Source organism: Galeopterus variegatus, unplaced genomic scaffold (assembly GCF_000696425.1).
Source record: "Galeopterus variegatus unplaced genomic scaffold, G_variegatus-3.0.2 Scaffold187, whole genome shotgun sequence".
Classification (NCBI taxonomy): Eukaryota; Metazoa; Chordata; class Mammalia; order Dermoptera; family Cynocephalidae; genus Galeopterus; species Galeopterus variegatus.
This window is the reverse complement of record NW_007726298.1, coordinates 735,348-749,594: the sequence shown is the minus strand read 5'-3', so window position 1 is coordinate 749,594 and position 14,247 is coordinate 735,348. Positions and strand designations below refer to the sequence as shown.

Here is a 14,247-nt window from a genome sequence, read left to right as displayed (position 1 = left end):
CTGAGCTGGAGTTAGGTGCTGGGAATGGCCCAGAGAAAGCAGAAGAGCCCCTCACTGCCTGAAGGGCTGCTTTCCATGAAGTCAGGATGCAAGAGCACCCTAAAATGCTTCAGCAGAAGAGAGGAGCTGCCCCCTCACACAGGAAACACTGTCCCTAGACTTTACATCATCAATTTGCTGAACAAATTGTTTTTCACAAATAGTTCAAAGATCAAATGATCAGCCAAGCCCTTGTGGAGCCATCACAAAGTCCAAATTTCCGGAGTTTGAGTGAATGTAAGGATATTTTGAATTAATTATACTTATATTATCACTACAAATTTACAATAAAACATAGTAATAAAACAATGAAACAAACAGCACTCATTTGCAATGCATGTTAAAGTGAGAAAACCCCAAAACACCTCATGAGTTTATTTTCTAAAGCGGAAGTGCACGCTTGCAGGTCTCATTTCAAGTTACACGATGGCAGGAAAATAATCCCTGTGTTTTCTGGAGTAAACTCCAGTTCAGTCACCTAAGCCCTTTAAAAAAAGTTTTCCTTGAAACAAAATCTAGATCTACCAAATCAGGTAAAGCAAAAAAGCAGCACTTCCATCTGCACAGGCCACAGAGGGAGGGCACATCGTATTCTCCCGGAGCTCTCGGGAGGACCCGGGGGAAGGCACTTGGAAGCTGTGGACAGTGTCAGCAGAGTGCTTTCTACTTTGCAACAAGCATTTAAGTACCTGCATATCTGCAGCCCTGGGCTGGGTTCTCTAAAAGTTATTCAATAAAAGCAAAGGGTTTTTATAGCCTGAGAATTTGCAATCTAGATAGGGCAAAATATGAACACACGAACTATCAGGCGGAGGCGGCACAGAATTGGCTGCCAACTGGTATAGTACAGACATCGAAACTGAGAAAGTTCACTTCCGCTATGGCTGGGAAAGAAAACCTCATGGGAAAGAGCAGTTTTTGGTTAGGGTTTGCAGGATACTTAGGATGGATTTAGATTTAGAAAGAAAGACTGGACAGGGGGTGGTACCACTGAATTCAAGACTCAGTCACAGAAGGAACAAAAAGCCAGGATGCCAGCCTCACCTGGGGGCCACCAGGCAAAGAGAAGCCCCTTCAAACCAACAAAGCTGACCCAGCTGGTCTCTTGAAAAAGTCCACGAGAGGAAAAAGTGAGGAGACTGTTGTAGATTAAAAGAGCCTAAAGAGACATAACCACGCACAACAAAAACCCTTGATTAGATTATGATGGGGGAAGGGTTCAGCCAGAAAAGAAATTAGGAGGACAACCAGGTAAATTTAACAGGGGGGGAACATGAGGTACTATTAGGGAATTATCAGTTGTCTTTGGTCTAATAATGACATGGGTTCCTTTTGGTCAGAAATGCACGGGACATGTTGAGGGACTCACACGTTAGAACGGCAGTAACTTAATGAAGAAGGACGCGCCCACACAGGGATGAACGACCGGAGCTGACCTCTAACAAGAAGGCAGTGGGTCTCCAGAGGTCCTGCTTCTGCCCCCAGCTTTTTCTTAGGAAAACTTCTAAACAGAGCTGGAAGATGACTGCCATGAACACCTGCACACCCTCCACCGAGAGGCCACGACTGCTACCCAACGAGCTCTCCAGGTGTCCACCACTTCCTGTGACTGCCGAACATATTTTTAGAAAGAACTGACTCAAGTTATGCAGAGACACCTACTTTAGAAAACCCCACAACATTTTTTGCTGCAGGAACCACATCAAAACAGTAAAACATTCGGCACATTCCAAGAACTCATAAATACACGTCCAGTTTCTCAAAGCCCCATCAGTGCCACCCAATGATCAGTCTCAAGGACGGAAACCCTACCTTTTGCTGTTGAATACGCATGCCCTCGAGCAATGATTCCTTCAATGAAAGAAATGATCCGAGGAATATTTTCAGTTACCCTCACGTACACGGTGGGTGGGAGGACCTGGAAGAAAGCGGAGGAGACGCGACTGCTTCCATCATTCCCAAGCCATGGCCTTCAAGGATCAAGTTTGTCATCCTTGTGGCAAGAAAACCGGCCACACGCTTACCTTCAAGGCTGCCATGTCTTGCTTAAAATCTTCCTCATACAGACTGGCGAGAGAAGCGGGTGAAATACTCATCTGCAGAGGAGAAGACAAGCACACTCCTAAGTCTGCAGTATGCACAGCAGAACCTCGCAGAAGCAGCGGCCACAGCACGATGCCCGGGGCACCCCCACTTCTCCCGGCATCTCCGCAGACGGTGTGGAGCCTCAGTGCCCCACTGCCCCTCCTGGACGGGGCATTAACTTTAGGTCTTAAAATTACAGCAGCAGCTTAGCTCCTTGAAAAAGATTATTAACCTTGTTTTCTAGTGAGACAGAAACAAGGAAGAAATAGTCATGATATCCATTACATAATAAAAAACAAACCAAAACACCTCCACTTTTCTAGACCATGGCAAAATCAATCTAGTCTGCATAATAACAGGAAACTTGAGTTTCTATCTTATCCCTTACCCCTCACGAGGAAAAAAAAAGTCAAAAATACATTAAAAAGGCAATCTCTAAAGAAAAATTTTGAAAGTAATTTAACACCCTGAAACAACAAATTTAATGGGGTATTAAATCCCTCAGGTCCCTTGGCTGGGCTTCTGGAGATGGGTAAGACCCAAAGCAGGACAAATTCTGAACACAGGTGCACATGGGGACACATATGTACAGCTCTGCTGCTTCTCAAAGGACACAGGACACAAAACTAGGCTCATTTGTGTGATTTACTACTATCCAACAGAAATCCCGCTGTGAACAGATGCACAATACATGGAAAAGCTCTGAAACGGAACCAGGTTTCATCCTCGGTGACCTTCCACAAGCCACCCACAAGCCACACGATTCAGCCAGCATGTACAAAGCACCTACCGTGTGCCACGCTCCCTTCCCACCTGCACTACATGCAACCCTGTGAAACAGGTCTCCCATTTAACGGGCGAAGTTCCTCTCCAGAATATTAAGAAGCTTTCTCAAGAAAAATGCCAAACGTGGGACTGGTTGGCCAACCATGCACCTGAGGCCCACATTCCTCCTGGCCCTGGGCACTAAGATGGTACAGTCACCCCAGAAACCACGACCAACGAATGCTCACTGAAGAGAAATCTGGTGAATGACTCGTTGCTACTCAGGTGTCTTTTTAGCTTTGTGGTCTTGGGCAAATCAACAAACTAAACCTTTCAGCCTTCGGTTTCCTTGCAATGTGGAGATGATACCACCTAATAATCCCTCTTCGACAGCTATGAAGATTCAACGCATATACCAGCAAGACAACTTTGTAAAAGGAAGATGCTACATGAATATCACTGTTCAAGAGATAAAAGACATAGCAGCTAGCTGGTGCTTCAATACATATCAGTCCCCTTCCTGGGGTATAGCTTTGTAGGAAAACAGATCTTTTAAAAAAGAAATCAGTTAACTTACATCTATCCAGAGGACAAAAGACAAAACAAAAAAGTCTAAAAATGCAACGTCTTCTTGCCACTTTGGAAGTTTCAAATACTATACCATTTTGGACCTGAAGATCAGCAGGTTGCTTTTGTTTATCCATCTTTATTTTTCTGCACAGGTAATTCATTCCCAGGAGAATCCAACTGACATAAATTGGTGCTGGAAGCAGCTTCCCTCCCAGAAGGAAAACACTGTGGCCAGTGCGTCACAAGCAGTGCGTCACTACGCCCTCTTTAATATTCTTCTTTTACAGACTTTTCCTATTCTTGCTTTTTTTGCTGTTCTCTATGAACTTTAGAATTAATTTATCTAGTTCTGGAGGGAATAATCATACATACGAGGGTACTTCAAAAAGTTCGTAGAATAACTGAATTAAGGATAACGCGAATCTTTCCATGAACTTCTTGAGTTTTTTGAAGTACCTTCATACATATGAACACACACACACACACACACACACACACACACTTTTAAATCGCTCACCAAGTGTAACATTCCCCAAACAAATAACTCTCCCTCTTCTACTCTGGCTTTTCTGGCTCAAACAGCAGCACTGTTGTCCACAGACAGCATGAAAGACCATGAACTGTAGATGGACACCAATCTACTGCTGCTGGTGTTGGGAGAGGGAAATCACACTCTGAAAGTCAAATTACTAAATTTAATTTTTAAGCAGAGACCTTACCACGTATTGGGACAGAACCGTTCTCTCTCATTTGCATAGAACAAACCATAGGAGATAGGTGCTAGAATGCATGCCTGGTCCTCATTATTTCAGATTATATTCTAGGTCCCCCTCATTACTGTAAATCCTTTCACATTAGCTCTCTGCCCAGTAGGGAACCCCACTGGGCCAGGCCCTCAGTACTCAGACTGAGTGTCCAAGGTTTCCTGAACTTTCCACCTTGTTCCCAGAAAGCCAAGACAATGCAGGCCTGTGTCCTGAGGCACAGAAAGAGGAACTTTGGCTGGAATCACTCTGAGACATTGATTATCATTTGTCTTAACATAAAATGTCACTATGCAAATATATCACACCTCTTTTAATTCCTACCCCAGACTTGTTAAAAACTCCTGTGGTTTTTATCTCTGACAAAGTATAAAATTGTGCCAAAAATTAAAGTTAAGGGAGCGATTCAGGAAGTGTAATATTATAATTTCAAATATTTTAAAAACAAGTCTTGGAGCAGATGGCATGAAACATATCACCATCATTAAAAAAGCCCGCATTAGAAGCAACCCAAATGTACACGGATGCAAGAATGGATTATGAAAACATGGTCTCTCTGTACAGTGAGATATTACTCAGCTCATGAAATTCTGACACATGCTACAGTGTGGATGGACCTTGGAGAAATTACGCTATGTGAAAGAGGACAAATCCTGCAGGATTCCACTTATATGAGGTACCTCGAGTCTTCAGATCCAGAGACAGAAAGTAGAATTGTGTGTGGCGGGGGTGTGGGCACATGGGGAGTGAGTGTTCGATGGGGGCAGAGCTTGAGTTTGGACAATAAAAATGTTCTGGAGATGGATGGTGGTGATGGCTACACAACAGTGTGAATGTGCTTAATGCTGATGAAGTGCACACTGAAAAATGGTTAAGTGGTACATTTTATGTTATAAAAAATGGCAAAAAAAATTTTAATCCTACCTTCAAAAAAAAGCTTATATTAGATAAAAATAGCTTTTTTGCTAAATACTAAAGAACAGACGTCTTCATAACTATGGTTTTCACATACATGCCATATCATATTGAAGTAAGACACTATGTTGAGAACAGAAGCTACTCAATACCACGTCAGGATCTTTTTCATATTCTAACCATTACAGCATTTAAAAAAGTCGATAGCCAGGGCATCCGTGAAATAATACCTCACCTCCCTGTGTCCCCAGGGCTGGCTGCCTCCTCGCTCCTCAAGTTCTCTCCTCTTGGACCCTGGTTCTTCCTCCACTTCTCTGATGGCCATGCTCCTACCCCTTCTCCTCTTGTCTCCTCCAAGACATCCTCCTGGTACCCCAGTTCCTGCCTCTCTCCCCAAGGCCTCCTTTTCTTTCCCACTGGGCCCCCAGAGTTCGCCTAGCCTCTTGGCCTCCGCTGGCTGCCTGCCACCAGGACGCTGGGACCCACTTTGCCACCTCCGATGCTGAAGATCCACAAAAGGCCTGAATTTGCCAGCTGCCTACTGGCAGATCAAAGTGCTAGACTTCCCATGCCTCTACCCCAGGCTGCATTTCCAAATACCAGCTCCCTCCATGTGGCCCTGCACTCACTCTCAACCCCAGACACAGGCCACTGCCTTCTACATCCAGCCCACCAGACCCTCCACTGTTGTCGACCAGTACCGAAGGGGAGATGGTGGGAAATGAAGAGACACACTTTATGGGGTCAGGAGGACCTTACAGGATGCTGACCTGTAAGGCATCCTAGTTTATTTTAAGTTCCTTTTTATAAGCCAGTGAAAATAACAAATCGTACTGATTAAATCAGTTATGTCTGGTACCAAGCTATTTATAGAACATTTTCAGCTGCCATGGGACCTGAAGGTTCATAGCTAACTACTTATCAACAAAATAAGAACATAAGTTTCTCATTTACAAAGCTTCCAGGGTCCTGGGTTCAATCAAAGGTCAGACCTCGAGGGGAGGGAGAAGGGGAAAGTAGGCAAAAGGGATGCCAGCCTTGCTGGCTTCCCTAGAATAGCAAGGACTTTGTCAGCTTGCTATTTAGTACCCCACACTCCACTGCTAGGGTTCAGGATGTGAGGAAATACATTTAAGCTGGAACCAACACTCTGCACTGCCAATAATTTCTCTCAACAATCTGACTTTAAGAAAAGTGATGAGACTTATAAAATAAACCCTTCCCCTCCTTTGACCTAGTAGTTCCACTTCGGGAAATATGTATACAGCAACACTGTTTTTAACAGCTAGAAACAATACAAATAGTCAACAATCAGGGAGCAGCTACGTGAACTGCTCAATAGCCATACACAATGGGATGCTATCTAGTTATTAAAAAGACAAATCAGTAGAAGATAGGAAGACAGTTCCCTCAGATAGAATTTTCTCCAAGGACTTCTCACACTATTCCCTGAACCAACCTGTTGATTTGACAATGACAAAGTTAAACCTCCTTTCAGACAGGCAGGGTGTGCTGAGAGGATGGAAGGAGGAAGGGAAGCCACAGGAACAGACAAATGCAGTGATTCAAACCTCACTGACTTAAAATGCACATATGTACACACACACTTCAAAAAATTCATGGAATACTGTATTATTTTTTAATTCTATTTTTTCACAACCTTTTGGAAGTACCCTCGTGTACATGTGTATGTGTGTGTGCATATATATGTATCTTTTTAAGAAATCCAGTCAATTTGTTTAAAAAGCATCACTACAGTTTGAATGTCTATTCTCCCTAGAACTCAAGCTGAAATCAAATTGCCAAGTATTAAGAAGCAAGCATTTAGGAGGTGATCAGGCCATGGGAGCTCCACCCTCATGGGTGGGTTTAATGCCTTAGCAAAAGGGCCTTGCCACGGTTTCCTTCCCTTCTCAGCCCCTCCCCACCCGCCATGGGATGAAGCAGCAGAAGGCCCTTGCAGGGGCCGGTGCCTTGGCACTGGGCTTCCCAGCCTCCAGAACTGTGAGCCAACACACTTCTGTTCTTTACAAATTACCCAGTCTCTGGTGTTCTGCTACAGCAGCACACACAGTTTATGACAAACGCCTTCTGATTAACCAGGCTTCAAAAAAGTACATTGGAAAACTAAATGAGAAAGTGTGCTTTGAATGTTTCAGAGAGCTGCCTATCAGGATGCCCAACAGGTGCTGGCCACAAACAGCAATGAGAACAGGCACAGGATGTTGCCAGCTGCTGATGCTGGGTGATGGGTACACGGGACTCATTATGTTATTCTCCCGGCTTCACGTGTGTTTGAAAATGCCCACCATAATAAATGTTTGACAAAAAGCAGTGTTAAATGGCAAAGGATCACAAGACTGCATGTAATGATAACTGTTCACATCAAAATTAGGTCAGCTGAACTTAAATTCCTTCATCAGATTCAAGAAGAGGAAATATGAAGCCGGTCATCCTGACTGATATGTAAGTGATTAGACTGTTTGCGTATTACACTCTAACACTGAATCATGACAATGTGCAAAAACACTCAGAGAGGATGGTGATTAGAAAAAGTGCCTTTACAGCGACCAGTGGAGAGAGATACCTCAAGACAGGATGTTGGGCAAAGAGCAACATTTGCTTAGTATAATTTTTCTTAGAAAACACCTCCTCACCAAAAGGCAAAGGGTCCCACAGAGCCTCTCTGGCAGGGCAGTGTGCAGGCAGCTGGGCCCCAGCCAGCTGGGGAGCCCAGGGAGGTGCCCTAACATCCCATCCACCTACTCTGAAGGTCTGTGCCACCTGGAGACTGGCTTTAGCCTTCGACACTCTTCTGTAAAATGGGAAAACACCCAATGGATGCAGGCTGAGGGTCACCGTATGAAATGAAAGTCTTATAATCTCTGTGACTGTCAAGTACACAAGACAGGAACAGTGTGAGGATGTAGGAACTGCTGCAGACTGAGGAGACACAACAGAGACCCAGGATTCTGAAGAGCTCCTGGACGGGAAAGGAAGAAGAGGTGCAGCTGGGACTGAGGGCAACACCTGGCTGGCCTGCAGGCCGGTGGCTGCATTATCCATTCCAACATGTTGCACCCATGCCCAGTACTGACGGGAGGTGCCCTGCGGTGAGGTGACTGTCCTCATTCCTGAAGATGCACAATGGAATATGTAGGGAGGATGAGGCAGCGTGCTGGGAAAAGTCTATGCACAGAGAGCAGATGACGGCGCGAGCACGATAACGTGACTGCAGCGAGGAGAGCAGGCAGAGTGGTGCAGGAGTGCTTCGCACTGTTCTTGCAATTTTTCCGTGAAATTGAAATTATTTCCAATTTTTTTTAAAATCTCAAATAAAACATGTTTTATAAAAGTACAATAAAGGGCTGGCTGGTTAGTTCACTTGGTAAGAGCACTGTGCTGATAACACCAAGGTCAAGGGTTCAGGGTTTGTATCCAAAAGTAACAGCACAGTCAGGTCTGCTCTGCCTAGCACACAGGGTTCCTCTGAGACTCAGCACAAAAGCACTTTTGAAGCCATCAAGAAACACAGAAATAAAAGCATCCTTAGCAGAAATACAAATATGTCCAAGGACAAGGAGCAGGGGCTGGACTCCTGCGGTAAAGAGACAGCACGTTACTGCCCCAGCAGGCTGAGCGGTCCAGGGCAGTGGCTGGAGGTCCAGGCCAGGACAGCAGCACAGGATGAGGCAGAATTCAACACACCTCAGCGCCCTTCACCAGGATGGCCGCGCCTACTCTGATGACAGTCACTGTCTCATTCATTTGACTACACTCTCTGGGCCAGGTAAGGATAATAAAATGTGAGAACTACTTGTAAGATACAAATAAGACAGCTGTCAGGTGGGGTAAGAACAATAATCAATTGAGTTATCAATATACGTATATCTTCAATGCTTACCTCATTGGCTCTTTTGATTATTTTATCATCCACGTCTGTAATACCCATCACCATGACTATGTCGCATCCAAAAACCTTAGTTAGGATTCTGCGAATTATATCAAATCTAACATAGGAGCTGAAAGAAAAAAAAATGTTAGAACGTCTTTAGTACACAAAGTCATCATTATTATTACCTTTTAAATGTATTGTATTGTAACATGCTGTTATATAACTTCAACTGTGTAATATAATTGACAGTTCAAGTGAAGCCAGTAAAGGAAAAGCCTTTACTGACTTGCCCACCATCTTCCTGCCCACAGATCCCCATGAGAAAGGTAATGTGTCAATTTCAGGACATAACATTAGCATCTTCATTTTAGAGCTGTTGTTTAAGTGAGTTTACATCTATTTAACTGTGTAAAAGTTCACTCACAATACAGTATGATACAATACCCAGCAGACCTGATTGTGCTTTGTTTGTCTATCTGTTTTGGATCCGAACCCAAACCTTTGACCATGGGTTATCACTAGGGAGGTTAAACTACCGAGAGCTTTTACCATTTCTGTTCATGTTCTAGAAAAAATCTAATTTTTCACTATAACAAAACAGAAACAAGAAAATAATAACAAATCAAGACAGGTACAAGGGGTTGGCCAGATAGCTCAGCTGTGAGGGTGAAGCATACATTTATAGAGAGCTGAGTTCAAGGAGAGGGTGGTTAGTATGCGGGGCAGTGGCTGATTGGTTGGAAGGGCGGGTGATGATTTTGATAGGCCATACTTTGGCTCCGGCAGGAATGTTAGGACCCGGAAGAGAAGCCGGAAAGGCACCATGTTTTAGGGAATGTCTCCTTTGGGGTTTTATGGGCCCTACAGCTGAAAACAGCAAGTCCAGAGTTCAATCCTTGTATTGGCCAGCCCCCCCCCCCCCCCCAAAAAAGAAAAAAAGGTATGATCCTATCAAAGCTGTATAAGATTACTACTAAGAATGTATACCCTACAGTGGAACGTTAAAATGCCAGCTTATTTATATACTACCCTGGGGTAACTCAGACTTTTAAAACCAAAAGGGTTTAAAGTACATTTAAAATCTCATGCATCTATTTTCACATAATAGCAAGGCTAAAATTCATGGTCAGCTAGTTTCATGCTCATCTCTGTCATTCATGTGGCCTCTCTAAATCTGAGTTCATAAAATCATTTTCTCTGGGGAAAAATAATCCTAACCATGTCATTATGTCACTTTAACTCCCACAAGTACCCACCCCAAACACAGCTGAGGCCAAATCTCAATTCTAGTGACAAGACTATCTCTGAAACTCCTCGCCAAGATATTTAACCTCTTAAAGCCTCAGTCTTCTTATTTACAAATGAGGCGAAACTCCACTAACTCACAGGAATGCTGGGCATCATCTCAGTGCCTGTGCAGCACTAATTCTGGAAACACACACTAGTATTACCAGTATCACCACTATGTCCTTAATCAATCTCGAGTTGGGAAAGATTCTACAAAAAATGAGATTTCAAGGAAAAGATTAAGAGGAACTTAAAAGAAAACAAGAGTCGAGTCACATATTTGGCCCAGAGGAGCTCGGGCTGCGTCCCAGGACTGCGGTGGGAAGCGTGGGGCTGCTCGGCAGGCAGGGCTTCAGGTCTTGGGCAACTTGAGGCTCTGCGGGGCAGCAGGGGGCTGCGACCACAGTGGCCATACCACACACCCAGCCCCACAGGTACCAGGCAGCCAGTCAGACGAACCCAGCATCAGCTTCCTCTGTGACTCCACTGTAAACTTTGTGTGACCGTCAGCCAGGCTCTTTCTGTTCTAGGTCCCTACTTTCCCAAACGATCGGGAGATGGTGCTCATCTGGATGACTGCTAAGATTATTCTTACAGCTCAGTTTTCATTCAAAATACTTCAATATCACTCAATCTACTATGAGACAAAAGCCAAACACTTCAGGCCAGATAACGCAGCCCCCTTGCCAATCTGGCCCCAACCAACCCCTCCTTTTCCCTACTCCTCCCCTATTAGAACCAAACTGGCTGATTTGGTTTCCGCAAATAGCATTCGTGCCCCTTTGCCAACCTCTCCTGTTAAAAGTTAGAGGCCACTTCCCAGGGAGTCTTTTTCTACTGCACTGAGCCCTACCCATCCTGTGAGTTTTCTTCAAATTCTGCCCTTATGCAGCAGGTGCTGTGCTCACCCCTGCCCTGCCAGAGCTGAAATAATTAAGTCATAATGATGAAATTAAATTATTAGGCAAATAACCACTGAAGCAGTTGCAGAACTAAGACAACCGTGGAAAGGATGGGAAAGGGATGACACTGTGAGAGTGTGAAGCAGGGCAGAGGCGGGCAGGGAAGCCTCTGCAAGCCGGGGACAGTCCAGGCCAGCAAAGGCCTGCATGGTTTCTGGCCGGGCTGAAAGGACAGTTCAGGTGAGAGTCCCAGCTCGTGCCAGCCCCTCAGAAAGCTCGGCATGGACAGAGCTTATAACATTCATTCAGCTGTGCACTTAAGACCTGGACTCTTTTCTACATTTGTAAGGGCAAATACAGGTTAAAACTGTAATGCTTGATTCTCTTAGATGAAAATAAGAGAAAAGACACCCCCTCTTTGTCTTTTAGAATTTCTTTCTTAGTCTTTTTTGAATATATGTAAATCTTTGAAATGGCTAAATAAGCATCTTGCCAGTCTCATAACTCGGGAAATTTTCAAGACCTGGGAACCATCTCTGAAATGTAATCGAGAGAGATAATGCCCCATTACACAGTGTCCTATTTTCTATTTTAGTACGTTTCTGTTGCATATAACAAAATACCTGTAACTGTGTGATTTGTAAGAAAATAAAATTTTATTGCTTCTGAGGCTGGGAAGTCCAAAGTCCAGGGAACACACTTGGTGAGGGTCTTCTTTGGTGGTGGCTTTACAATAATGTAGGGGTCTCTACATGACAGAAAATGGTGGAGCAGAGAGAGATTCTCACATGCTCTCCTTTTTAAAGCCCTCAGAACCATGCCCACAACCACCACTAAACCATCAACTTAATCACCTCTTCAAGGCCCCATCTTTCAATTACCATAATCGGATTTCCCACGCTCAGCAATTACAGTGAGGATTAAGCTTCTAATATATGAACTTTGAGGGACACAATTCAATCAATCCACAGCTTATGTAACTCTTTTAAATGGTTAAATAAGCCTCTTGCCAGTCTCACAACTCAGGAAATTTTCATGACTTGGGAACCATCTCTGATATATAACAGAGGAAGACAATACCCCGTTACCCAGTGTCCTAGGAGGAGACGGGTCTAATTTGTCATGTGATTTCAAATAACAAAACCCACTTAAAGTAATGGGTTGCGCTATGGTCTGAATACTTGTTTCACCCAAATTCATGTGTTGAAATCCTAACCCCCAAGGTGATGGTATTAGGAGATGGGGCCATTGAGGGTGATTAGGTTATGGGGACAGAGAGCTCATGAATGGGATTAGTGCCCTTATAAAAGAGTACCCAGAGAGACCCTCGACCCTTCCACTACTTAAATACACAGAGAAAAGCGAAAATACCATCTAAGCCAACAAGTGGGCTCTCAGCAGATACCAAACCTGCCAGTACCTTGATTTTGGACTTCCCAGCCTTCAGAACAATGAGAAATACATTTGTTGTTTATAAGCCTCCCAGTTTATGATATTTTGTTACAGGAGCCCAGATGGACTAACACAGGTTGTATCCACAAAGCTCCATAAAAGATTAAGATTTCTTTCTGCTTTTGTAATCACTTTAGCTCATCCCATTCTGGTTTAAAGCTTATTCAATAACAAAATTGTTTTCTTTCTCTTCTACCTTTGCAGAGAGGTTTTCTGGGTTGGGAGGAGATTCTGTTTTTAATATTTCCCCAGCATATTTTACACTTTCAATAAAGAAGTCAAAATATGCTTTTAAAAATTAACAGTAAGTCCAAAGTAAAAGGGAAAAAAAGGAATCCTACACCACTTTTTTCTGTTATAACAAAACACAAAAAGGGTTCAGATCTTGCTTGGTGCTGTATGATTTTTTTTTAAGTGTACAGAGTAAACGTAACTTTTACTTTTAGTCTATGAACAATACCAAGTTAAAAAATGTACACGAGGACACACAAAACATGAGGAAAAGTGGTAATTCTGACAAATGTAGGAGGCAGTACAGCTCATGGTTAAGAGGTCAGGAGAGCAAGCACTTGGCAGTCAGGTACGTCCAGCTTTGCCCCAGCTCACACACTTCCTAGATGTGTAACCTTGGGAAGGTTACTTATCCTTAGTAAGCCCTAGGACAGGTCACAGGCACTGTGGTAAGCAGCACTTTGTGGCATTTCTTCATGGAACTGTTGTGAAGTCTCAAGAAGACGGATACTATGATCATCTCCATCTCAAAGAAGAGGAAACCAGGATTAAAAGCAATAGAGTGACCTGTACACACATGGCTGGGAAGCTAAAATTGGTGGGGACCAGAAATGGGTCCCAGCCAGCCGGATGCCAAGGCCCCTGGAAAGGCCTCCTGATCTCACTAAACCCAGCAGGAAACACCTAATTCCAAACCTTCCCTCCCTGAGTTTCCTCAGTGCAAGATGGGCGTAAGCGCTCAAAACTGCCACAAGAACCAGTGAGACTGGAACGCAGGCGCTTCCCACAAGGCCAGGAATGGAGTAATTACTCGGTATCCTTAAATTACCGCTTGAGGGATGAAAATAAAAACTGCACAAAGCCTACTCTTTCCAAAATAGATGACCCCCTGAAGGGTGAAAACTGAAATCCAGGAACTCACCAAGCATGGCCAAGGTGCGCGTGATCGTACACAGTCGGTCCACAGCTATACCTGGGAACAGAGTTAAAATCCGTCACGTGAAACCTATCTGCAAGGAAGGGCACTCGATTCTCAGCGACACTCATCATGCGGTCACGTTCGGAGGAATGGACCGTGCACGAGCGCCGCTGTCCTCAAGAGCGCCCTCCGGCGCCCCCGTCAGACTCCGGCCCGCGGCAGCCCAGCCGCTGGGAGCAGCGGAGAGCCCCGTCCCCGACGCGCGGAGTCCCCGCGGCCCGCGCCCCGCCAGCCTCGCGCACACGCACCAGGAGGCGGCCTCCGCGCGCGCCACCACCAGAGGGTCCTTCCTCCCGGTGCGGCTGTTGTACACCTGCACGCCCGTGTTCCGGCCCGCGGGCCGCACCCAGGCCCCGCGGGCCG

At 44.7% G+C, this 14,247-nt stretch overlaps 1 protein-coding gene across 2 annotated transcripts in view; it reads right to left on the bottom strand.

The window, feature by feature from the left end:
- Positions 1-14,233, bottom strand: part of CARS2 (cysteinyl-tRNA synthetase 2, mitochondrial (putative)) — a 49,455-nt gene extending 35,222 nt beyond the window's left edge. The window contains exons 1-5 of one of the 2 annotated variants that reach the window (XM_008564522.1): positions 14,133-14,233; positions 13,828-13,878; positions 9,043-9,160; positions 2,064-2,135; positions 1,852-1,957 (exon numbers count right to left, since the gene is read on the bottom strand). In XM_008564522.1, coding sequence (XP_008562744.1) covers positions 1,852-1,957; positions 2,064-2,135; positions 9,043-9,096 — 232 coding nt within the window. In that variant the 5' untranslated portion in view covers positions 9,097-9,160; positions 13,828-13,878; positions 14,133-14,233. The remainder of the gene's footprint in view (positions 1-1,851; positions 1,958-2,063; positions 2,136-9,042; positions 9,161-13,827; positions 13,879-14,132) is intronic. The other variant, XM_008564515.1, reaches the window with a different exon arrangement.
- Positions 14,234-14,247: the final 14 nt, after the last annotated feature.